The 23,797-nt window shown below is 39.3% G+C and overlaps 1 protein-coding gene across 18 annotated transcripts in view; it reads right to left on the bottom strand.

Annotated features, from left to right (window-relative positions):
• The window catches only part of MYO3B (myosin IIIB), a 409,714-nt gene that overhangs the window by 120,209 nt on the left and 265,708 nt on the right, over positions 1–23,797 (bottom strand). For 16 of the 18 annotated variants that reach the window (XR_011428262.1, XR_011428261.1, XR_011428259.1 and 13 more), the window contains 3 exons: positions 7,140–7,251; positions 6,034–6,196; positions 4,118–4,198 (listed from right to left, as the gene is read on the bottom strand). Coding sequence is in view for 14 of the 18 variants with exons in the window: in XM_070241194.1 (XP_070097295.1) it covers positions 4,118–4,198; positions 6,034–6,196; positions 7,140–7,251 (356 nt within the window). In the remaining 4 variants the exon portion in view is untranslated. The remainder of the gene's footprint in view (positions 1–4,117; positions 4,199–6,033; positions 6,197–7,139; positions 7,252–23,797) is intronic. The other 2 variants (XM_070241197.1, XM_070241198.1) reach the window with 1 other exon arrangement.

The following is a 23,797-nucleotide window of genomic DNA, read 5'->3' as shown; positions in this document are numbered from 1 at the left end:
ATTTGCTCATCGGTTCTAGCTGCAGCTGGTTGAAAATGCCTGTACACAGGCTCAAGGAAGGCACCCCCTTCCTTGGCAGAATCATGGCTGACGCGCCAAAAAGCACTTTCCACAAAGGGCATCAGAAGGAGAAATGGCCACCGTTTTTAGCACTATTGTTATCTCCTGATAACATCTGTGTTTTGGAAGGGCCAAGGAGTGACTAAGTAGGAAGCTGATCAGAAGACAGGGAAAAAGAGAAAACAACAATTTCCACAGCAGTGAAGCAATTAGATGACAATTTGCTGTAAACCAATGGGCTCTTCCTTCTCCCAGGGGTCGGGGGAGAGGAATAGAAGGGAGGCTGAAGGAGCTGCTCCTCCTGGGAGACACTCTTTGAAATTCCATTCCCATCCCCTGGGGCTCCACTGTCACCTACCTGAGGCATTTCCCCTCTGAGACAGGAGGTCCACCACTTTCCTCTCATTTAAAAACCAGATCTTGAATTAGAGAGACAATTCTAAAGCCAATGCTTTCAAAAACTTAAAGAACGAGCCATTGTAGGTCTTTAAAAAATTCCCTGCAGGTTGTTTGTTTTGATATTATTTACTGAGGACAATGTGCATTTTTAGTTGAATAAATCCAGTTATATCCACTTTCTGAAACTTGAGTTCATTTAAAAAAATAATAGATTAATAATGGAACGACATATAACTGTTAGTTTTTACTCAGAATACCCCATCTATCTGAACAGTAATAAGTGCAATCTTATTTTTCTGATTACATATTTTTAACTCTTTGGTATTTAAAGGAGTGTATTTTCCTACGGCAAGAACCTATTATCAGCATTAACCAATAATAAAACACACAACAAAATATGCCATTTCTCACCAACGTGACAAGTTGTTTTTCCCCCCAAAACAGAAACTGATAAGCTATACTTTTGCTCAGGATCCCTGGCGCTCTCTCCCCGAGCTCCCCACGTCTTACAGAGGCCCTTTATTGCCAGCGCAATGTTATACACGTAGGAAATATATGCAAGTGTACCTAGGGTATTTTTTTCCGTTTGTTTTCTCTTCCAGCATTTGATCACTGGTTGGTGAACTGTTTGGGCCCGCAGAGATCTCTAGACCACCAGCTCATGTATTTGAAAGGCATCTGTTTATTTTGAAAATGCAAATGCAGCCTACCTCAAAGACTGACAGGCAAGAAATGACCCACTGAGCAAGGGAAGAGGTTTCCAGTCTGGAGCCCTGTCCCTCCCTCTATCACACGGAGATCACTCGCTGTCAGAACCACTTAAACAAGCTCCAGGAATCTGAGCGAAGAGCCCACAATTAAAACAAGCAGTCTCATCTCTCTCTCTCAAGAATTAGCCAGGCAGATCATTTCTCACCTTGTTTAAAGTAATGATGAGGTCATTTACAAAAGGACTTCAGGCCTTTGAAATGGTGGCTCCTAGACCGAGGGCTGCCTGGAGGAGGGCCCCAGAACAAGGACACTGCCCTCCTAACAGCGGCAGGCTGGTCCTGGAGACGGATTCCCGGAGAAAGCCCAGGAAGGTTAATACCCCCACTTTGATCTCTGTCAAGGCATACCAGCAAGAATTAATTTACATTTCAGATGAAAAAGGTTGACAGCATGAAAAGGCATCTTGTTTCTGGTATGTGAATGTGCCGTAATAGATCGGGAATTCTGAAAGGAAGTTCTGAGGAAGCTAAAGGGATAAGCCGCGCGGCTGCTTTTATTGGGAAGGAGATGAAAGGAAAACAAATTTCAATATGCGCTGCTCTGTAGCAACATGTAGGCCAAATGCTTCCTAAATTTCAAGGACTGCTCTTTTAAAAATATATAACATATCTTAGCAACACCATAAAAAAAAAGATGATGGGTCAGAACTTGAAATCTAAACAAACGCATTCCACAGAATCTAAATTTCAAATGAAATAATTTGTTGAAAAAATAATCAATTAGAGAATAACTCAGAAAATAAGCAGAAATGGTTGTGCTACGACAACTTCCCTAGGCCACTTCCTGCAGGCTTCGAAAGCAAGGGAACCACTATGCCCGGGGCTTGTTCTACTCAGAAATGTCCCAATTGCACAAAGGGGAGCCTGAAATGAGAGGATTATGCTTTAGGAAGAGCACATCCCAAAACAGAGAAGTTGGAATGAGTTGCTTTGCTTTCTAGATAAACACAATCATGCCTTCAAATCTAAAAATAAGGAAAACCTCAAATAAAAGTAAACTGCCCATACAATTGCAAATTACCCTATCCATGCATCTTTACTGATAACACAAAATGAACACTTCAATTCCTGTCCACAGTGTTGGCTGAAGGGCAGACACTCTGCCTGTTTTTGCTCTGGTTGCCACACTGAACTTCCAGAAGGGAGAGGTGGCCTTAGTACCACCTCAGTGTCTTCATGCTTGCTCAAGCCCCTGGAGATTCAGTTAACGGAAGCTCCAGATGCCACCTGATAAGTGGGAACACTGGCTGCCAGGCTAACGAAGGTGGGTGCTTCCAAAAAAAAAAAAAAAAAACGGAAGTGCTTAAAGAAATGTGTTTTCTCTGGTTCCACTAAATAAAATTACCCTTCTATGGCACCATCACATAGATCCTGCACTGAAAAGATGCAGTCACCACTGTCCTGATATCATGATGACAAAGCTGCCCTGTTTCTGCTTTTATGCAGGCTTCACAGAGTGCAAACAGGGAGCCCTCTAAAGATGATTTTCAGACAGGGAAAATTTGATTTATGATCTTACATACTGAACTCAGTGGACCAACAATATATAAGCTCAAAGTTTATATTTTAAAACATATGTTGAGTTTTGGGCCAAACTACAAGATCAGAAATCAGCCCAGTCTTTTTTTCTTAATGGGGGACCCAGTGTGTGTGTTGGGAAGTGCGCAAGTAGGAAACAAATGCACTTTGAGTGGTCTTTCTTAGGTTGCAACTAGAATTGCATGCTTCCTCCTGACTCTTTGAAGTTGTAGAGCTTAAAATTCCTAGAGGATGGTGTTAAAAGTTAACATTTGCATTTAAATGACACCCCTTCCTCCCAAATATTTTGGTTTTGAATGAAGCTATCAGGCCTCTACAGTGACCTAAGAGAGTTCTGAGAAGTGTCCCTGGAGCCCAGTTCTGGGCAGGGACCTCCTTGAAAAGGTTGCAGCTGTTTTATTTAAGAGTTCACTTCAAGCGCAGCAGTATCTGAAACCCTATCCTTCTCCCTGCTGCTGAGTCCACCGGACTGGCCATTTCTCTCTCATTCTGTCTGCAACTTCTTGCACTCTTGACGCTCCTGGCATGCTCTGAAGCCTGTCTCTTCCAGAGCCTCAATTAGGCACATGCAGCTTCAAATGATGAGGGAGGCCAGCCCAGCAGCTACTGTGAAAACCGCCATTTGCAGAAGAGTGGAGTGACCCAGGAGCCAGGGAGGGGATGGATGAGCCAGGAACCAGAGTTCACAGCCCTCAGGCAGCCAAGGCCAAGCTGAGCCACAACAGCCACCTGGTGCTCACCCTGCGGGGCCCAAAGGACCACATTAGCCACATACAGGCCTGGGTGTGGGAAACTCAGTTTGCTGGGAAAGTCCCTGAGCTATTCCTAATCTCTGTGATGCTAAGAGAGGGGTCTTGCATAGATTCCAAGAATTCTAAGGAGAATTCCAATGTTAGAAGGCACCTTCTAGACCTTTTTATCCAATGCTTTCATTTCACAGATGAGGGATGTGTGACTCTAAGAGGGAAAGGGATTTGTTTAGTCGGCAATATGTGAAGTTAACTGTATCCAAACTGCCAGCATGCAAGTGCCGGCTCTGCCACTGACGAGCTGTGTGATCACAAACAAGTTACTTCACTACTCTGTGCCTTGGTTTCTCCCTCTACAAAATTGGGAATATAAGAGTACCTACTGAGAGCATCATTAACCAAGTATGGCAAGCAGCAAATGCTGTTAGCCTCATCATCATCACACAAGGTGTGTCAGAACAAGTACTAGAACCTCCACTAGAGCTCTTGATTCCTATTCCAGTGCTCCCGAATTATTAACCTTCCAGTTTTTTGAAACTCATATGAAGTTAATCACAGAATATTTCTAAGTGGATGCTAAGAAAATGATGTTTTAATTACCTGCTCGAATATGAACAGCAGACTCACTCCTTCTGTTGCTTATTTTCTTAAATTTCCTCCGAGCATCATATCCTCTCCAGGCTAAAAATATAAAACCATGTGCTAGGAATGACATTAATTTAAGAACGTGCCAGAGAATTGATATAAGCTGTTTTCCCTCCAATCTACTACCCCTCTCCTCCTCCCTCCCGCTTTCTCACTGAACAAAATAAGCAGAGATACGTGAGTGATGATGGGGAAGAAGGGCCTCTCTGTACTCTCAGCTTGGCTTCCAAGATGTTTCTGAGAAGGAGTTATTTTTGTTCAGGCAGTGAGTTTCCAGAACACTCTGGATTCCACTTATGAATCACTTGGGATCCCGATTCTAGATGAGGTGGTTCCCTGTGATGGGGTTCAGGCAGGCCACCCCAAGATGCGCCACTCTGATATGCAGATTATTTCGAGCTGAAGACAATAAAAGCTCAGACTCAGCAAGAACATTCAACCTTTCCCCTCTAACTGCCTAAAAGAAATTTAAAATAGATAACTTTGGGTTCCGGTAGACTGGGAGGATCCTTGCTAAGCCCACTCTTATCAAAGTTCTATTTACCAAACATTTGCTTTTCCATTTCCCTGTGGGTTGCCTTCCTCCCCTTTGAAGACCCAAACCACTACCCCAAATGTCCTCCTTTTCTATAGCTGGAGATACTCAAACAGGTAGCCTCCACCAGTTGGCTGAGCTGTTCAGTTTGGCTGAGCCTCTCCCATGTATACATGTTAAAAAGCTTTGTTTAATTTTCTCCTGTTATTCTGTCTCATGTGAGTTTAATTTGTTGTCTGGCCAGAAGGACCCAAAGCAGATAGAGGAAATGTCTTCCTCCCCTACACCTGTCACTCCAATCCAATGAGGAAGCTCTATCTTCAGGACATGGGTGGGAAGGAACTGAAATATCCTGTCCCATTCGATATCTTTCATTTGGTAGGAAGGTGTAAACATGAAGGTCGAAGGAGAGAAAAATAAAGAGGGAAGTCAAGGGAATCATTAGTAGCACAACATTTGCATTTGGTGAGGGTGAACCATGTGCCAAGAACTGTGCTAAGGGAGGAAAGAGGAGAATTTGCGATGGGAAGGAAACGCAAGGGAAACAGATGAAGAGAAGAAGAGAAAGAGGGAATCTCTGGGTGTGTTAAATCCTTTAGACACAGAATGGGAGCCTTAAGCCTCCCACAGGAGCATGACCACCTCTCCTTTTTGCTCCTCCAACAAGCATCACAACTCTTTATGATGCTGAGTGAGGTCATAAAGTTCAGAAGGGACATGATGATTCTGGATTATGGGAACACGAAATCATCTGCTATGTTCAAGATCTGGTGCTTTCACAACCACTCATCAATAGCACAGGAGCTCAAATGCTGTTTGTGACACAAACAACACGTACGCAAAGAGGCACTGACTGGGCTGGGTATATGAGAGCGTAGTGATTTGTTCCCTTGGTTTACAAGCTCTATCTGGGCTAGGAAAGCCTTCTGGAAGCGGCATTAGTAATTCTGATGCTGAAAACCTGGTGATGGACCTGAAGCACATATTGTCAGTCACCTGGGAGCTGGGGCACACATCTGTGGATCTGGGTTTTACAGCCGTCCACTTCATACTGCCTCTATCTCGCCACTCACCACAGTGTGTTGTGATGGCTTGTTTGCTTATCTGGAGGTCAGTGACCATGGTGGTCTTGCTCACGGCTACATCCCCAGTGCCTAGCACAGGGCCTGGCCTGCAGTAGGCACTTGATAAATATTTGCTGTATCAAGGAAGAAAGGAAGGAAGGAGGGAAGGAACAGAGGGAGGGAGGGAGGGAGGAGAGAAGAAACCACTGAGAAAAGCAACAGGTGAGTGGCCCCTGGTACCTAGTGAAATGCCACGATTCAGGGCCATTTACCTGACTGGATGACAACAGCCCCCTTCTCTCTCTTCTCCCTGACTCTTCTGTATCTCCTGGCTCCAAGCCATCCCTTGGTATACGCCTGCAGCACAACCACTCTGCCTATGACTTCCCGCAGCAGCAAATTTAACTGCTCGACATGGTAATATTTGAGAAAAACCTGAAACGAGACATTAGTTTTAGCATTACATCTGGGATCCCAAACAGAAATTCATTCTACTCCAGTATATTCTTAATGTAAATATTAAAACAATTATCTAAATAAAGTTTACAGTGGCTTGTTTATGCTAATATTACTGACTTCTTAGAAGCAAATACAATTCCCCTTCTAAGGTCGAGCTAGTCTGTGATTATTGCTATAAAGAGCTGATAAGGTTAACAGAGTTTTAAGAGATCCCAAATGTTCTGCAAGGCTACCTCATTTCTACCACGAGCTCTATTTTCTCAGCTTGACCTCTACTGTCTTTCCCCACAGCTTCTAAGGGAGGTGATAACCAACAGAACTGATCCATGACCACAGTAGAAGTTCAGAAAGACAGGGACCTGGATGACCCACAGTGGTCTAATTTTTGCCGAGGAACAGCAGTGTTGTCATCAACACTCAGGCTAAGGCTGGCTTTGTAGGACGATCAGAAAGAACCATAAAAACCTGGCATCTTGCAGGGACGTGATGTTCCCCCAAATGAAAAGCTACACATGATGAGATTAGTAATCAGGGTATGCAATAAATAACACTACAAAAGTCTAATGAAAAATGTACAAGATTATAAAAGATACTCATTATTGTCATTAATATGATTTGTGTATTTGCTTATGCTACTGGCATAAGTAGCACTGAAAAAAGGGACATTTTAAAATAAGGTCAAAGATCTCATTCTAGAAATGCTAAGTGGCTCTGAAAGTACATAACAGGGGGCAAACCGTCTTTCTCTGGTGCCTGAGGTCCCGGGACTCCTGATCCAAGACGAGCAAAGATCATGGTTAGGTTGGGGTCTCGTCTGCTAAGCTACATGACTTACAGAGCCATTAACATCACTGACAAGAGACAAAAGTATGCAGTGGAGCATCATGGGTGACAATGTGAACAATAAAGAAAGAACTACCTTTGTTTTTCCCAGCACCCAGTCATCTAATCTGGACTTTTCCAAGATAGCGACACAGCTTTCCTTGCTAGCAAGAGGTGTTTGATGTGCTCTGAATGCCAAGTAATAATACCTGTAGAATAAAGAGTAAAATAAAGCATTTTTAGTCATCGTTTGATTGAGTATAATAGAATCGCTCTGGGCCCACTGACATGCTTTGTTTTTTAATAGTAATATTAAAAATATTTCTTGATCACCAATAATAGTGTACTAGGCAGTAAAAGATACACAATTTATGCTTATTGGCTCTTACCTACTTTCATATTTTCTGCTATGTACATTTTCCTTTTAATATTGCTTTTTAATTCATATTCACTGCATACTTGGCATGTTTTGCATGCAAAATCAAACTATCTAATCCTTTCAGAAAGCTGAAATTTAGATAGCTCTCCTAGTCAAAGTTATCATTTTAAATGTTAATATTACTATTATAAAAATAATTTATAATCCCGTTATATACATTTTGACTCTGCTTTGAAAAGTTCCATCTGAAGCAACCTGAGATAGCAAAAGTGATCATAGCCTAACACAACTGACTCTGTCTGCTGAGCCACACATCTGCCTCAAGGTGAGGAGGAGGATGTTTTCTTAATACAATCACCAAAACCACATTTGTCTTCTTAAAGTACTCATTTTAATGAACTTCCATACTGTCAGATGAAAGAGTTTCTGAATACATTCAAAGAACACTACCAAAAGGGCTTTTTCCTCTTATTTTCTTTCTTCTCTCCATTAAAAAAACATATAACTTGTTGAATCTATTATCCTTTTAGGAAACTTTACCTTAGTTTTTCTTTGCAAAACTTTCAAGGATATTTCTCTGCTCTTTGCTGCCATCTATAATCAAATCCAACCCCTTGGAAGCTTAAAAATAAACAATTTCCTTGTCAAAGGATTTTCCTGCCATTCCTCAGACAAGACTAATCTGTTATTTTGGAATTACTCTTATTTATTTATATTTATAGAGCTGTTTTTACACTATAAAAAATCACCAAAATATAAAATATGTCCGTTCCTCCTGCTAAATAGTCCCCTAACTTTCTGTTTATGGAAAAATAAACACACCCAATTAGTACTTGAATCATTTAACTTTATCTCTGTGCTACAACATATTTTTATAAGTAAGGATATAATGCTGAATTTGCTGGAAACATTTGCATTCAAGATCCTGAGAATGTTTCCAAGGCTCTGAGTCTGTCTCCACCTTTGAAGAGGAGGGGCAGTGCTCTCTCAGAACCCCTAAATAGTGGCCAGGACCATGCTCGGTCATTTGTTCAAGCCCAGGAACCTGCTCCCAGCAGATGTTTCCTGGAGCTAAGTGGGGGCAGGGACCGCCTGGAGTCGAGTTAGGCCTGCATGGGCAGTTCATGGTCAGCACAGATTCTTTAGCCCCAGTTTCTCCAGAACTGTAGTTTTAGTCATGGCTTCTCTGATTTGGCTTTGGCCAAAGTGAAAAGATTGTGTCCTAGAGTAGACGGGGATGGTGGGAATAAATGCAAATCTATATGGGGTGACTGTCTTGGGAATGCTGAAGTACAGACAGCTTAAGGTGTAAAAGTCAGTGGTTAAAACCAGGACTTCCTACATTTTTTCCATTAGGCCTGGCCATTTAAAACATGGGTTCCCCTGACTTTAATCAGCCCAGGCTTGCTCAGGATGACTCCTCAAAAAGATTGGCATTAAGACAAAACCCAACAAATGCTGGAGAGGGTGTGGAGAAAAGGGAACACTCATACACTGCTGGTGGGAATGCAAACTGGTGCAGCCACTATAGAAAACAGTATGGAGATTCCTCAAAAAACTAAAAATACGATACAATCCAACTATCCCACTACTGGCTATTTATCCAAAGAACTTGAAATCAATGATCCAAAGAGATTTAAGCACCTCTATGTTCCTTACAGCATTATTCACAACAGCCAAGATGTGGAAGCAATCCAAGTGCCCCTCTATAGATGAATGGCTAAAGGAGATGAGGTATATATATACAATGGAATATTACTCAGCCATAAAAAAGACAAAATTGTCCCATTTGCAACAACATGGATGGACTTGGAGGGTATGATGTTAAGCAAAATAAGCCAGACAGAGAAAGACAAATACTGCATGACTTCACTCATATGTGGAGGATAACAAACACATGGATAAAGAGAACAGACCAGTGGTTACCAGAGGGGAAGGGGGTTGCGGGGTGGGCGAAAGGGATGAAGGGGCACATATGTACGGTGATGGATAAAAATTAGACTACTGGGGGTGAGCATAATGAAGTGTGTTTAGGAACTGATAAACAATAATGTACACCCCAAATTACACAATGTTATAAACCATTACAATCCCAGTAAAATTACTTGGAAAAAAAACAAAACCAAAACCAAAAAACAAAAAAGCCTTCAGGAAAAAGAAAATATTTTCATATCAGAAGTCATAAAGTTAATAAAGATTATGTGTATACATATATAAAAAAAAACTGGTGTTGAAGTATTTAAAGAGAACCCTAATGAATGACCAGCACTGTGCAGGATATAAGAAGAATGAAAGATATATTCTACCTCTCCAATTAAGGATTTATACTTGTTTTTCAGCATGTAAGGATAGTTCTTAGCAATTTCTAATTTCTAGATACACAGAATATATCCTGAACTAACATAAATACTAGAACGTAACTTTGATTTTTAGTTCTTCAACCCAAATCTCTTAATTTATTCTGATGATAATATTTGTATCTGGCTTAGCTCAGAAAGAGATGGGTAACAGTACTGCAAAAAGATGAAGGTTTCAAAAAGTACCAAAGAAACATATAAGTGACATGTCTATAGTAATCAGGTCAGAGAAGTATGATGTGTTTCCTCCACAGATTAATTTTGGATTCCAGCAGGTACCATGGTAAAAAAGCACTTTGGCTGAACTCCTATGTACTTCAATGTAAGGATGAAATTGAAAGGAACCAACATAAAAGATCTGTCAGCAAGGGAGTCTTTTGGGGGAGATACATTCTGCCTGCTTCCTGAGACAGCTTGATGAGTTAAATGAACAGGAGATATGCAACGGCAAAATAAGAAGTGTAAAGGTTTGTCTTGAGGGTCTGGGCACTTGAGAGAGTTGCAAAGATCTGTTCTGCCCTGAGCTGCCTCTTGCAGGTAAAATTTATCTCACAGATTGGAGTCTCAGCACTGAGTTAACAGCGAGATGTCGTCGCTAACCGTGGGTAAGTCACTTACCTCTCTGTACCTAAATTCCCACAGGTGGGAGAGAGAACCAGATATGTGGTTCTTAACTCTTTTTTTTGGGCTGGGGGGTGGAGGAGGGGAAGAGGGGGGTTATCAAGACTCTACGAAAATCTGGTAAAAGCTACACACATTCTTTCTTTAAAAAATGCTCTTAACACAACACACTGCATACAAAGTCAAGAGGTCCACATAGCTCCTGATGGCCCTCCAAGGACCTAAGAGCCCTTTCCTGCTTCAGAACTCTATGGAAGGTGATAAATTTCCCAAGATTTCATCTTATTAAAGCATATAAGGTATTCATAAACATACAAAATAGTAAATATCCAGTTGAAAACTATCTCTATTTAAAAATGTTATTTAGTTTTCTGCCTAAAATGTTTTATTGTATGGAATGCAGCCTCTTCAAGGAAGAGTTTTAAAATATAACAGGCAAAGCAGTTTGTCAAGTATTAGTAAAAGCAACAGGCAACTAGAGATACATCGTCCTGCATTTAAATTGTAGAACTATAAACTGAGAGGTCTGTAAGCTTCTAGGATATATTAGTCTTCTATCGCTGCTAATGAATTACTCCAAAATTTAACGGCTTAAAAAACAGACATTTATCATCTCACAGTTTCTTCTTTTTCTTTTTCTTCTTCTCCCCAAAGTCCGCCAGGACATAGTTGTATATTCTAGCTGTAGGTTCTACTAGTTGTGGCATGTGCGAAGCCGCCTCAGCATGGCTTGATGAGCGGTGCCATTTCAGTGCCAAGGATCCAAACTGGTGAAACCCTGGGCCACTGAAGTGGAGCACGGGAACTTAACCACTCGGCCACAGGCCGGCCCCATCTCATAGCATCTGAGGCTCAAGAATTCAGGAGCAGCTTATCTGGGCAATTCTGACTCAGGGTCTCTCATGAGATTACAGTCAAGATGTCAGCCAGGGCTGCAGTCATCTGGAGGCTTGACTGGGGCTGGAGGATCTATGTTCAAGATGGCTGATGCTAGAAAGCCTCAGTTCCTCATTGGCTGTTGGCAGGAAGCCTCAGTTCCTTGACAAATGGGCCCCTGCAGATGATTGCTTGACTATCTTAGAAGACAGCTCTCCTCAAAACAAGGGATCTCAGAGACTGAGCCAGGAGGAATCTACAATGCCTTTTATGACTGAGGCTTGGGAGTGACACACCCACTTGTTTCAAATCTTCTATTCATTAGAAGTAAGTCGCTAAGTCCAGATCATATTTAATGAGAGAGAAATTAAGTTCTACCTCTTGAAGGGAGAAGTATCAAGTAATTTGGGGATATATTTTTAAACTACCACAAAGAATCTCTCTATATCATCATGTCTTCTTTTTACTGAAGAAAACTGTTCTTAGTGAAATGTAATTACTTGTCCAAGATGACAAGTAAATGACAAAGATTAAGATTACTATTGAAGTCTCCTGACTTCCAGGTCATTGATTTTTTAAAGAACTGATATGAATCGAATTAATGAAATTTAATTTTTATTTTTTTAGGAGGATTAGCCCTGAGCTAACATCTGCCACCAATCCTCTTCTTTTTGCTGAGGAAGACTGGCCCTGAGCTAACATCCGTGCCCATTTTCCTCCACTTTATATGCGGAATGCCAAAGTGGAATGTGCAAACTTAACGGCTGTGCCACTGGGCCAGCCCCATGAAGTTTAAGTTTTGACGCAAGGGAGAGAAACAAAAAAGAGTAAAGTCAAATATTACTCACTAGAAGAGAAACGATTGATAAATATGCCTATGTAAAAATAAAAATTTTTCCACATTAAAAATATTCTTGAAAATTTGAGAAGAATTGGTCTCTTTTAATTTCATTGTCTGTTTAGATACAATGTGTTTTTTTTTTTTTAAATATTACAGTTCATTCTCTATAGAGTCCCCAACAAACGCTATTGTTTGGAATGCAGGTGTATCCCCCACCAAATCAATTCTGGAGAATTTCTCAGGCTGACCTTCAAAGCCTATTTAACCTATTTAATTTGAAGAATAGTACCTTTGAGGCAGAAGGTGACTTTTATCTTTCCTCACTTCTTCCTTGCACTCTTCAGTGCAGGGTGAGAAAGTCTTTGGTAAGACAGAGTAAAGAAACAGAGACTTTATTAAATACACTAAAGTTGTCCTATTAGACCTGGTCCGTCTCAACAAGAGCAAGGCTTTTTGGTCTTCGTGTTCCACTCAGAAGAGTGTGAGGGATGTATGTCTAAGAAATTATAATGACCAAACGTTGTCCTGCCAGAATAGTGTCAGGAACAAAGCCTATCAGGTCCCCAAGAACTTCCAGGCTTCCCCTAGAAGGAGTAGGACCCTAAAGAGAGGGCAGAGAGGTAGAAAAGAATGGACAAGGAATGAAGAGAGAAGGTGTCCCTGGACTTTATTCAAGATGGGCTCTGTGTCTACTGAAACGAAACTTAATTGCAAAAGAGAAGAAACATTTATAAATTTTGGAATCTTTGTGTGTTCCTGATCAGCTGTCAGTGAGGTTATTTTCTTTCTTGTAAAGAGCTAGACTTGAACTCTTCCAGACATAATATAGGTGGAACTGAGGGGTTACACTTGACCAATCAGACTTCAGAACCTTCCACCACATGTTGGGAGACAATGCAACCAAGGCAGCTAGAGTAAGTAGGACAGAGTACTAGGAGAGAGCTACACAGAGAGAGAACCCTGGAGGTCTGTGGAGGGTTTCCTCAGCTATTCAGCAGAGTACTGATTGCCATACATATGAGAGGAAACTACCCAAGACTAGGGAAAAAACCATCCGAGAAGATTAGAAAGAACAGTGCCTGACGCTCATACAGGGATGGAAATAGTGCCTGTTTCTACCAGCCAGACTGGTTAATCTCATATTCATAGAATAATGGATAGAGTATTCAGAAGGGTCTTGCTTCAGTAGTGATGAAATAGTACTCTTAAACGTGGCTTTCCTTCTACCTAACAGATCTTTACAGCAAGATCCAAAAGGATAAACTATTTCCAAATAATTTAACTTCATCCCAGAACAAAGCACAAAGATATTAAAAGGGATACAAAAATATCCAGCACCCAAAAAGATAGGTTTGACAATGTTTGGATCCAGTCAAGATTACCAAGCATGCAGGAAAATATGATCCATAATGAGGAGAAAAATCAACGAATCAAAATGGATCCAGAAGTGACACAGATGTTAAAATTAGTACAGAAAAACATTAAAACAGTTATTTTAACTGTATTCCATATGTTCAAAAAGAGACACAAAAGATATAAAAAAGACCCAAATAGAAGTTTCAGAAATGCAAACTACAACATCTGAGGTGAAAAATATACAGAATAGAATTAGCAACAGTTGAGACATTGCAGAAAACATGATTAGTGTACTTGAAGACATGACAATAGAAACTATACAAAATGAAACCCACAGTGAAAAAATTTTTTTTAAATAAAAGGGGCATCATTGAACTGTGGAACAACATCAAGTGGCCTCAATACATGTAACTGGAGTCCCTGAAGAGAAGGAAAAAGAAGGGGACAGAGAAAATATCTGAAGAAACAGTGGCTAAACATTTTCCAAATTTGATGAAAATGATAAACTAACAGATCTAAAAAGCTCAATAAAGTCCACGCATACACACAAAAAAACCTTGAAGAAAACTATACTAAAGGACATCATAATCAAATTGCTCAAAACCAGTCATAAAGAGAAAATCTCAAAAATAACCTGAGAAAAAAGACAAGTTACATACAGAGGAACAAAGATAAATACAACAGTAGAGTTCTCAACAGAAATAACGCAAATGAGAAGACAATGGAGCAAAATCTTTAAAGTACCGAAAGAAAAAGAATTCTATACCCAGTGAAAATATCTTTCAAAAACAAAGAGTTTTTCAGACATACAAAAGCTGAAAGAATTCACCTCCAGATGACCTGCATTATACGAAATGTTAAATGAAGTCCTTCATAAAGAAGGAAAACACCACCAGATGGAAGTATGGATCTACAGAAAGGAATAAAGAGTATTATGTTACTAAGTATATAAGATGTTTTTCTTATTATTTAAACCTCTTTTAAAATATACTTGACTATTTAAACGAAAATAATAACATATTGCAGAGTTTATCACATACAGATAAATGAAATGAATGACAACATAACATCAATAGCGTAAATGCCAGGAAAAGAGAAATTGAAGTAAACTATTGTAAGATTCTTATACTATTTGTGAAGTGATATAATATCGCTTGAAGGTAGACCAGGATAAGTTAAAGATGTATACTGTAAATCATAAAGCAACCCTTTAAATAATAAAACAAAGAGCTACAGCTAATAGGTAAAAAAATGATAAATAAAATCATGCAAAATACTTAATAAATCCAAAAGAATTAGAAGAAGAAAGAGAAAAAGAGAACAAAGAACAGTTAAGACAAATAGGAAACAAACAGCAAAATGATAAGATTGAACCCAGCCATATGAACAATAACATTAAATGTAAATGATCAAAACATTCCAATTTAAAGTCAGAAATTTTCAGATTGGATGAAAAAGCAAAGTACAACCTTATGCTGCTTACAAAAAATACACAAATACAAAGATAAAACAAGTTAAAAGAAAAGAGAAAGATATACCATACTAACACTAGTCAAATTAAAACTGGATTGGCTATATTAATGTCAGACAAAGTAGACTTCAGAGTAAAAAAATATTGCCAGGGATAAAGAAGTTTATTTCATAGTGATAAAGAAGCCAATTCATCAAAAGAATCTAAAAATCCTAAGCATTTTGCACCTGATAACAAAGCCTAAAAATATATGAAGCTAAAACTGATAGTACTACAAGGAGAAATACACAAATCCACAATTATTGTCAGAGATTCCAATACCCTCTCCCAATAATTGATAGAACAAGTAGGCAAAAAAAGAAAAAAAAATCATCAAGATGTAGAATGTTTCAGGGGCCGGCCCTGTGGCTCAGTGGTTAAGTTCACGCGCTCCACTTCGGTGGCCAGGAGTTTCACCAGTTCGGATCCTGGGCACAGACATGCACTGCTCGTCAGGCCACACTGAGACTGTGTCCCACATAGCACAACCTGAAGGACATACAACTAGAATATACAACTATGTACTCGAGGGCTTTGGGGAGAAGAATTAAAAAAAAAAAAAAAGATTGGCAACAGATGTTAGCTCAGGTGCCAATCTTTAACAAAAAAATAAAAAAGATGTAGAACACTTAAACAATCAACTTGACTGAATGGACATTTATAGAACACTCTTGCCAACAATAACAGAAGGCATATTCTTTTAAATTGCATACAAAACATTTACCACAACAGACCATATTCTGGGCCATAAAACATGACAATAAATTAAAAATACTCAAGTCACACCAAGTATGTTCTCTGATCACAGTGGAATTAAATTAGAAATCAACAAGAAGAAGATATGTGGAAAATGCCGAAATGTTTATGAAAAGACTTTTAAATAACCTGAAGGTCAAAGAAGAAATCAAAAGAGAGGTTAAAAAGTACTTTTGATCAAATGAAGAGGAAAACACAACTTATCAAAATTTGTGGGGTACTGCTAAAGTAGTACTTAGAAATTTATACCATTAAACACCTATAATGGAAAAGAAGAATGATCTTAAATGCATGACCTCAGCCTCCACCATAAATTAGAAAAAGAGCAAATTAAACCCAAAGGAAGCAGAGGAAAGGAAATAATAAAGATCAGAGTGAAAAATCATTCAAACAGAAAATGGACAAACAATGAATGAAATTAAAAACTGGTTCTTTGAGAAGGTTAATAAAATTGGTAAACTAGCCACACAGATTAGGCAAAAAAAGAAAATAAGACACAAATTATCAATATTAGGTATGATATTGGTGATATTCTATAGATGTTACAGATATTAAAAGGATAATAAGGGAATTTTATGTACAACTTTATGCCACGTTAACAAGCTAAAAGAGAAAAAGCATAAAATCCAACATCCAATCCTATTTAAAAAACAAAAGAAAACTTTTCAATAGGCTCATACTACAAGCGAATTTCCTCAACTTGATAAAAAAAAGTATCTATGAAAAACCTACAGCTAACATCATATTTAACGGTGAAAGACTGAATGCTATCCCCCTAAGACTAAGAACAAGTCAAGAACACCCACTATCACCATGTCTATTCAACATTGTACCAGAAGCTCTAGCCACTGCAATAAGACAAGAGAAACAAATAAAGGCATCTATATAAGAAAAGAATAAGTAGAATTGTCTTGATTTGAAGATGACACAATTTTCTATGTAGAAAATTCAATGGAATCTGCAAAAAAGCTACCAGAACTAGTGAGTTTAGCAAGGTTGAAGGATATACATAAATTATTGTACTTCTATATACTAGCAACGAACAAGTGAAATTGAAAAGACAATATCATTATAATAACATTTAAAATGTGAAATGCACATTGTGAAATCTGACGATAAATGTGCAAAACCTGTACACTAAAAACTACAAAACATCGGCTAAGAAAAATTAAAGATCTAAATAAATGGAGAAGGATGTTACATTTATGGCTCAGAAAAACATTGTTAATATTTGAGTAAAGTAGATTACCCTCCATAATGTGAGTGGGCCTTATCCAATCAGTTGAAAGCTTTAAGAGAAAAGACTGTGGTCCCCTGAGGGGGTAGAAATTCTATCTCCAGACTGCCTTTGGGTACAAGACTATATCAACTCCTGCCAGCCTGCTCTGCAGATTTCTGACTTGCCAGTGCCCACAATCACATGATCCAATTCCTTAAAATAAATCTGTCTGTCTGTCTCTCTCTCTGTATATATATGTCTATACACACACACACACACACACACACACATACACATCCTATTGGTCCGTTTCTCAGGAGAACCCTAACATAGTTCCAGTTCCCTTTTGCTGTCATTTAGACACACTGAGTAGAGACAGAGCCAACTTTGATGATAAACTTCCTATAATTTTGCTAAATGTAGAGTCACATCCTGTGCAAAAACCATGAGTTGGTAGAAGGTTGTTTTCCATGATTTCCTTTCCTCTCTATCACTTCTCCCTTTGTCACTGAACTTTCCAAGCTTCCCAAAGATGTTGGACTTCCGTACTGCACACTTGGGGTCTAGGACATCCAAATCCAGCTGTTCCTCCTCATGTTCACAAACAGATCTTCCTTGTCCTATGTCAAAACTCTCTGTGCCTAGGAATTGCTGCAGGGCCATCTGTGCAAGGGATTGGCTGGCTCCTCTAATGAACATTTAGATCCTGAAGGGAACTTAGAGTCATCGGTAAAAATTCTTACTTGGTAGAGGAGAAAACTAGAGAGCAAGCAACTGGCTCAAGGTCACAAACTGAATAGATGGAAGACGCGAGGCATACCCAGATTTGAAGTTTAGGCTCCTTTACACTCATCTAACCTGCATGTACTCTTAGCTCTTGTTGTATACATCTGGTAGTATCTTTGACCCTCTAAGAGGGACCTTTGATCCTCCAGTACTTTCCAGCTCATCGGAACTTGTGTCTATAGCGATCTGGAATATTGGGCTTTTGACTTAGGAAAAGTGTTGGTTTCCTATATCTGAACACCAGCTGTCAGGCACTCCTTGACACATGTGTGAGGGATCCATAGAATATTCTATTTGGACTAGTGTATCAGTAAGGCATTGTTATTTCAATGGAAAACTATGTACATTGTCTTTAGCATAGCCTTCTGGGATATTAGATTCTAGCTCTGTTCATCTTCTTTGAGCTATTTTGCAACTCTTTCTAAATTGCAGGTAACTGATAGATAGATAAATTCTGTACATTCTGGTGATGATTTTAATTGACTTCCTCCTTCCTGTGGAAAAACCAGTTTTCACTCCATTTTTAATTCATCTCAACCTTCTTTTACTTCTACATGAAGTGACTTTTCCTTTGAACAGATTATAACATCTGCCTGGTTCCCTCATATCATATGAATAAAATAAATCCTTTAAACAGATTTATCTTTATATCTGTATGAGAATCATGATTTTGCCGTCTTCTGGAAATTATCTGTTAATAATAAGAAGAAAAATACAAAAATTCAGGCTGTAGGGTTTGACACAAAGAGGCAAAAACACATGGGCTGGTTGAGGCAGGAAGTCCTCACACGTAGGTAGACCCAATGCTACCAAGCAATCCAAAGAGTCTAGTGGGCTCAGAAATACTGCTAATTTTCTACTTATAACCTTTGAAGTGGAAATATTTATTAGTGCAATATGTTCATGTTGGAGTTTACAAAAAACGTCCAACTGTTTTCCAAAGTGATCACACCGATTAATACCCTCACCAGTAGAACATGAGAGACTTGTTGCTGTCTCTCCCTGCCAATCCAAGGAATTGTCAGATTTACTGATTATTGACAAAATAGGCGTAAAATGGTATTTAACTGTGCTTTAATTAGCATTTCCTTAATTACTGAGACTGAACTTTTCCTTTTGTTTTCAATGAAGTCCTCTAACAATGATATCCTCTGACAATAGACAATACATACAATGAATTTAATTTCTCTATTTTTTCCTAATGATTACCCATACCCCTGAAAGAGGAGAGAAAAGAGGAGAGAGCTAAGAGTCATCCATTTCAGATAAAAATTGTATTAGCATCGGAGATTGCTTACATTTTTGTAACCCTCGACATTTTTAATCAGCACCTCTCATTTTGGTCATTCTGCTCCTGCATTTTTACTTGTTTGGGAAGGATCTGCATCTTTTAAAGATGCTTTAGAAATCCCAGCCTATAATGAATGCACTCTGCTTTGATTCACCCCTCCAGGTTGAGTTTTGCACTCAAAGGCATGCAAAACATTTGTACTGCTAAATGGAGATTTGCACAGCCCTAAGTCAACAGTGAGATCTTTTAAAAGTTTAATTATACAGATAAACATTTTTGTTTTCCTTTTTTAAAAAAACCTTAAGCAAATATCTTCCTTTAGGATGGATCCTTCATTCTGTATAGCTTTAGGGCTTGGGTATAACCATGTTGTTCCCATTCATCACTTTCTAAATTAAATTGGCTTTTCATCCCCATTCTACTCACTTGTTCATTAAATAAAAGTTTATGTAGGACCTATTGATGTGCCAGGTATTAATGGAAGTGCTGGAATGACGTGAGTGAGCAAGACAGACAGTATCCCTGCGCTCATAAAGCTTATAGCTTAGTGGGGAAGACAAACATTAAATAAGTACATAAAGGACACCATTTTGGATAAGGATAAGTGCTAGGAAGAGTAATAAATATGCCTCAAAATATACTCATTGGTGGGGGGGGAGGAACGGCTTAATAAGTATATTTTGGCAGGAAGCCTTTAGCAACCAGGATAGTGAGGCAACTCAAGCCATGTCATATGTGGAACTGCTGAAGATGTTGAGGGTACTGAGCCAAGAAAGAGGGGGAGGAAAAAGTTTTACTTGACCTCTTAGGGTCCCTGGCTGGGTCTAAAAATTAGAACGACAAAGACAGATTTACAGGAGAAAAGCATACACATTTATTCAACATAGGTTTTATGTGACACAGGAGCCTTCGTAGGGAAATGAAAACCTAAAAAAATGATTAAACCTGAGTATTTTTATGCTAGGTTTGATGAAGAGTGGAGATTTGGAGAAAGAAGTGCTAGGACAAGGGGTATGAGCTAAGTGTAGTAAACTGGGGGGAACTTAGCAAGGCCTGTTCATTCGGATTCCTTTCTGTGTCCCTTTGTTTTTGGAGATAAGGATGCTTCTTTCCTCTGGGTACAGGAGGGTGTAGGGACCTGGAAATGGCCACCCCAAGATATGTCTCTTTGGCATCAGGATTATTTGAGGCTGATTGCTTTTGATAAACTGGGAAAGGGAAGGAGGCTCTGAGGAATGGAACTTGCCCTTTGTTAGGACACATTTACATTTGTAAGGTAAATCTCTATCTGTAAAAGGTGCCTCCCTCTCTGTACCAGGAAGAAGAAAGGAGATGACCTTCTCTCTAGAAACTCTTAATCAATGCCAAAGGCAAGGACTTAAATCTGCATTTTATTGTGCTTCTCTGGTAACCTCCTGTAACTGACTTCCCTCCCCCTCCCAACGTTGGCATCTCCTTAAAGATTAAGCATCTTTCTTTAGGCTGGGAACTGAGTGCAGCGCTCATCTGTGAGCCCCGCCCCCCCCAGCCCGAGGCAACACACCTGCCACCCCACGGCGTTCACTGGGACAGCAGACCTATCTGCCTCCATCAAGCGCTGTGCTGACAGAGCAGCCTCATGACTATTGTAAAAGGGACATTTCAATCACATGTGAAACACCCTGTTTGGGGGTATATAACCACTCTGTGTACCCCACTTCTTCAGTGCCCTTTCTTCCTTCGGGAAGAAAGGCCCCGGGCCATGGTTCCTCATAAAGCTTTGTTTAATTTTCTCTTGCTATTCTGTCTCATGTGAATTTAATTCGTTCTCCGGCCAGCCGAACCCACATTTGGGAAAAGGAAATGTCTTCCTCCCCTACAAGGGCATCTCTCACGAAGGGGTTTTTTTGACCTGCTTCAGGGGAAGGTCAGAAAGCCCTTCCTGCACAAGCTATTTCTCAAATTCTTTCAGCTTGAAATATTCAATATGCCAAGCTGTCATATTTTGGGGTAGCATGTCCTGAACGCTGTCTCTTAAACTGTCATGTGCAGACCACCTGCATCACATCCACCTGGAGATTTCATAAAACATGTGGATTCCTGGGCCACACTCCAGACACAGAATCAGAATCTCTGTTGGGGCTCAGAAATCTATATTTTAATGAGTTCCTATGGTGATTTTGAAGCACTGTAAAGTTTGAAAGCCAATGACTCAGGGGAACATGATAATTGACTGCCATCAAGTGAAGGGAGCCAATTTATTCTCTAAAGCCCAGAGGGTAGAACTGAGGTGGATGCACAGAAGTTTCTGAAGGATGGTTTTGGTCAAGGTTAGGAAGGACATGGTTGTGATCAGATGTCTAAGAACATGAAATGGGCTACCTCAGGAACCAGAGAGTAAATTCCTAGACCCTGGAACTGTTCAATGGGAAGCAAACTGACAAGGTCAAGAATGTTTTTGAAGAAATTTTAGTTTTAGCTCAGTAGTTGAACTGGATGGCCCTTTAAGATTCCTTCCAACAAAGATGCTATGGTGACTTGTCCCTTGGCCTGAAGAATTGCTTCTGTGATTTTAAAACTTATGTCTATCAGGGGCTGGCCCCATGGCCGAGTGGTTAAGTTCGCGTGCTCCGCTGCAGGCGGCCCAGTGTTTCGTTAGTTCAAATCCTGGGCGCGGACATGGCACTGCTCATCAGACCACGCTGAGGCAGCGTCCCACATGCAACAACTAGAAGAACCCACAACGAAGGATACACAACTATGTACTGGGGGGCTTTGGGGAGAAAAAGGAAAAAATAAAATCTTTAAAAAAAAAAAAAAAAAAAAAACTTATGTCTATCATTCAGCCACTACTGTTACTGTAAGAAATCTTGGGTTACTGTCATTATATTTGGGCAAATTGGAAGACTTTTAAAATTTCCCTAGTCTGTTTGGGGCTCTCAGAATTTCAACTCTGATCTATTTCCCAGGATATTCTCCTCAACCTACACCTAGAACACTGGCTCTCAGAGTAGTCTCCTCATCAGCTGTATCAGCATGACCTGGAAACTTGCACACATACCCCGCTACTGACTCAGAAATTTGGGGGCTGGGGCCCAGCAATCTGTGTTTTAAACAAGCCCTCCAGGAGATTCTCATGTGTGAGAAAGTTGAAGAACCACTAACTTAGATAAACAGAATCCAGGGAAGTGAAGTGACTTGCCTACAGTGACACAGTCTATCTGAAGAAAGAAACTGGCTCCCATGTCTGTCATCTTTTCTCTTTGTTAGGCCCAAATGACTTTTCTGGAACATATCATTTTCCCTTTAAAGGTCAATTGCTCAAAATCTACTCTAAAGAAATTCTCTCATGTTTAATATTTAGGATTGTTTATGGAGCATTGCTGGCAAACAATTGGATGCAGCGTCAATATCTATCAGGAATATCTAGAGGAACGGCTGAATGAACATCCCTGATTTCAATGAGGCAGTTAAAACCAATGTGTTAGAGCTATGGAACTACATGGGTTTATCTCTAATACATACTGTTAAGTAGAAAAGCAAGTTGCCAAATGGTATAAAATGTGTGAATCAAGTTAAGCTAAATATGCAGGGTTTTTGCCCTCTCTCAATCTCTTTCTTTCCCCCCACTGTGTGTGTGTGTGTGTGTGTATTCTGAAAGGATAAAATTACCAAAAGAATAACAGTGGCTACTCTAGAGAGGGGCCATGAGGGGGGCACGATGCTGGGGAATGGAATTAGGGATATGGAAAGAAAGATTTATCTTATATGTAATATTTTGAAAATTTAGAGGAAAAGTTATTCACACATAATTTTTGCAATTAAAAATTAATTTCAAACATTAAGTAAAAATTGTTATGATTTAATTACAATGGGCCAAAATGCTGGTCAAGGAATCATGTATCTACTAATTTGACTAATATCAGTGACATGTAAATAGAAATGTCCCAATCACATGGCAAAGGGCATCAGCTCTTTTCCTATTTTAAAATATTTCTTGAGGGACCCTGAATCTATATCATTGACCACCCAGATTGTCTACTCAGATACTCAAAGTACAGGACAATTATCCGAACAATTCAATCCATATAAATAATTTTCTCTTATGTAGATAATGGAGGGAACTGAGCTATTTTGGCCTGGATAATTTGATAATTACCCTCAATTGCCCATTTCCCATTAGTGCATATAAAAATCCAGATTTAGTTTATTAAATTCTTTCCCATATTTACCATAAGCCCCTTATTTTAATTTTTTCCCTTCATGTTTGGCCTTCAGTAAAGACAGAACAGCTGGCCACCATCTGCTACTAGAAAAAATAAATAAAAATAAAGCCATTATATTTTTAGGAAGACTCCTAAATTTGGGCCTTGGGATAAGAAGTCACATTGATCTGTGCTATTAGATTGTGGAAGTCCTGAGATTGTAAATTCCTTCTAATTCAGTATTACTCCTACAGCACTCAGCACACACAATAGGTGCTTAACAAATGTTACTGATGCTACTGCTGCCTACTCATAAGCCTTAAATGGGAGGCCTTCTAAAGAAAAAAAGACACTAGGACTTAGAGATTGAGGCTGAGTTTATTTATAAATTAATTTGCAATAGAAAGTTAAACTTTAAATTGATTATTCTATTTTACAACTAGTACAATTATTCATGTATTGTTTTCTGGTTGAATTCTATAGATTGATTTCACAATGAATATTTGGATGTGTTCAACTATCTTATTTACATATTTTGAGGATGGGCTTTGAAATCAGATAGACTCTCATTTTATATCC

This window comes from Equus caballus, chromosome 18 (genome assembly GCF_041296265.1).
Source record: "Equus caballus isolate H_3958 breed thoroughbred chromosome 18, TB-T2T, whole genome shotgun sequence".
Lineage (NCBI taxonomy): Eukaryota > Metazoa > Chordata > Mammalia > Perissodactyla > Equidae > Equus > Equus caballus.
The sequence above is the reverse complement of the archived record's forward strand: the minus strand, read 5'-3'. Positions and strand labels throughout refer to the sequence as shown.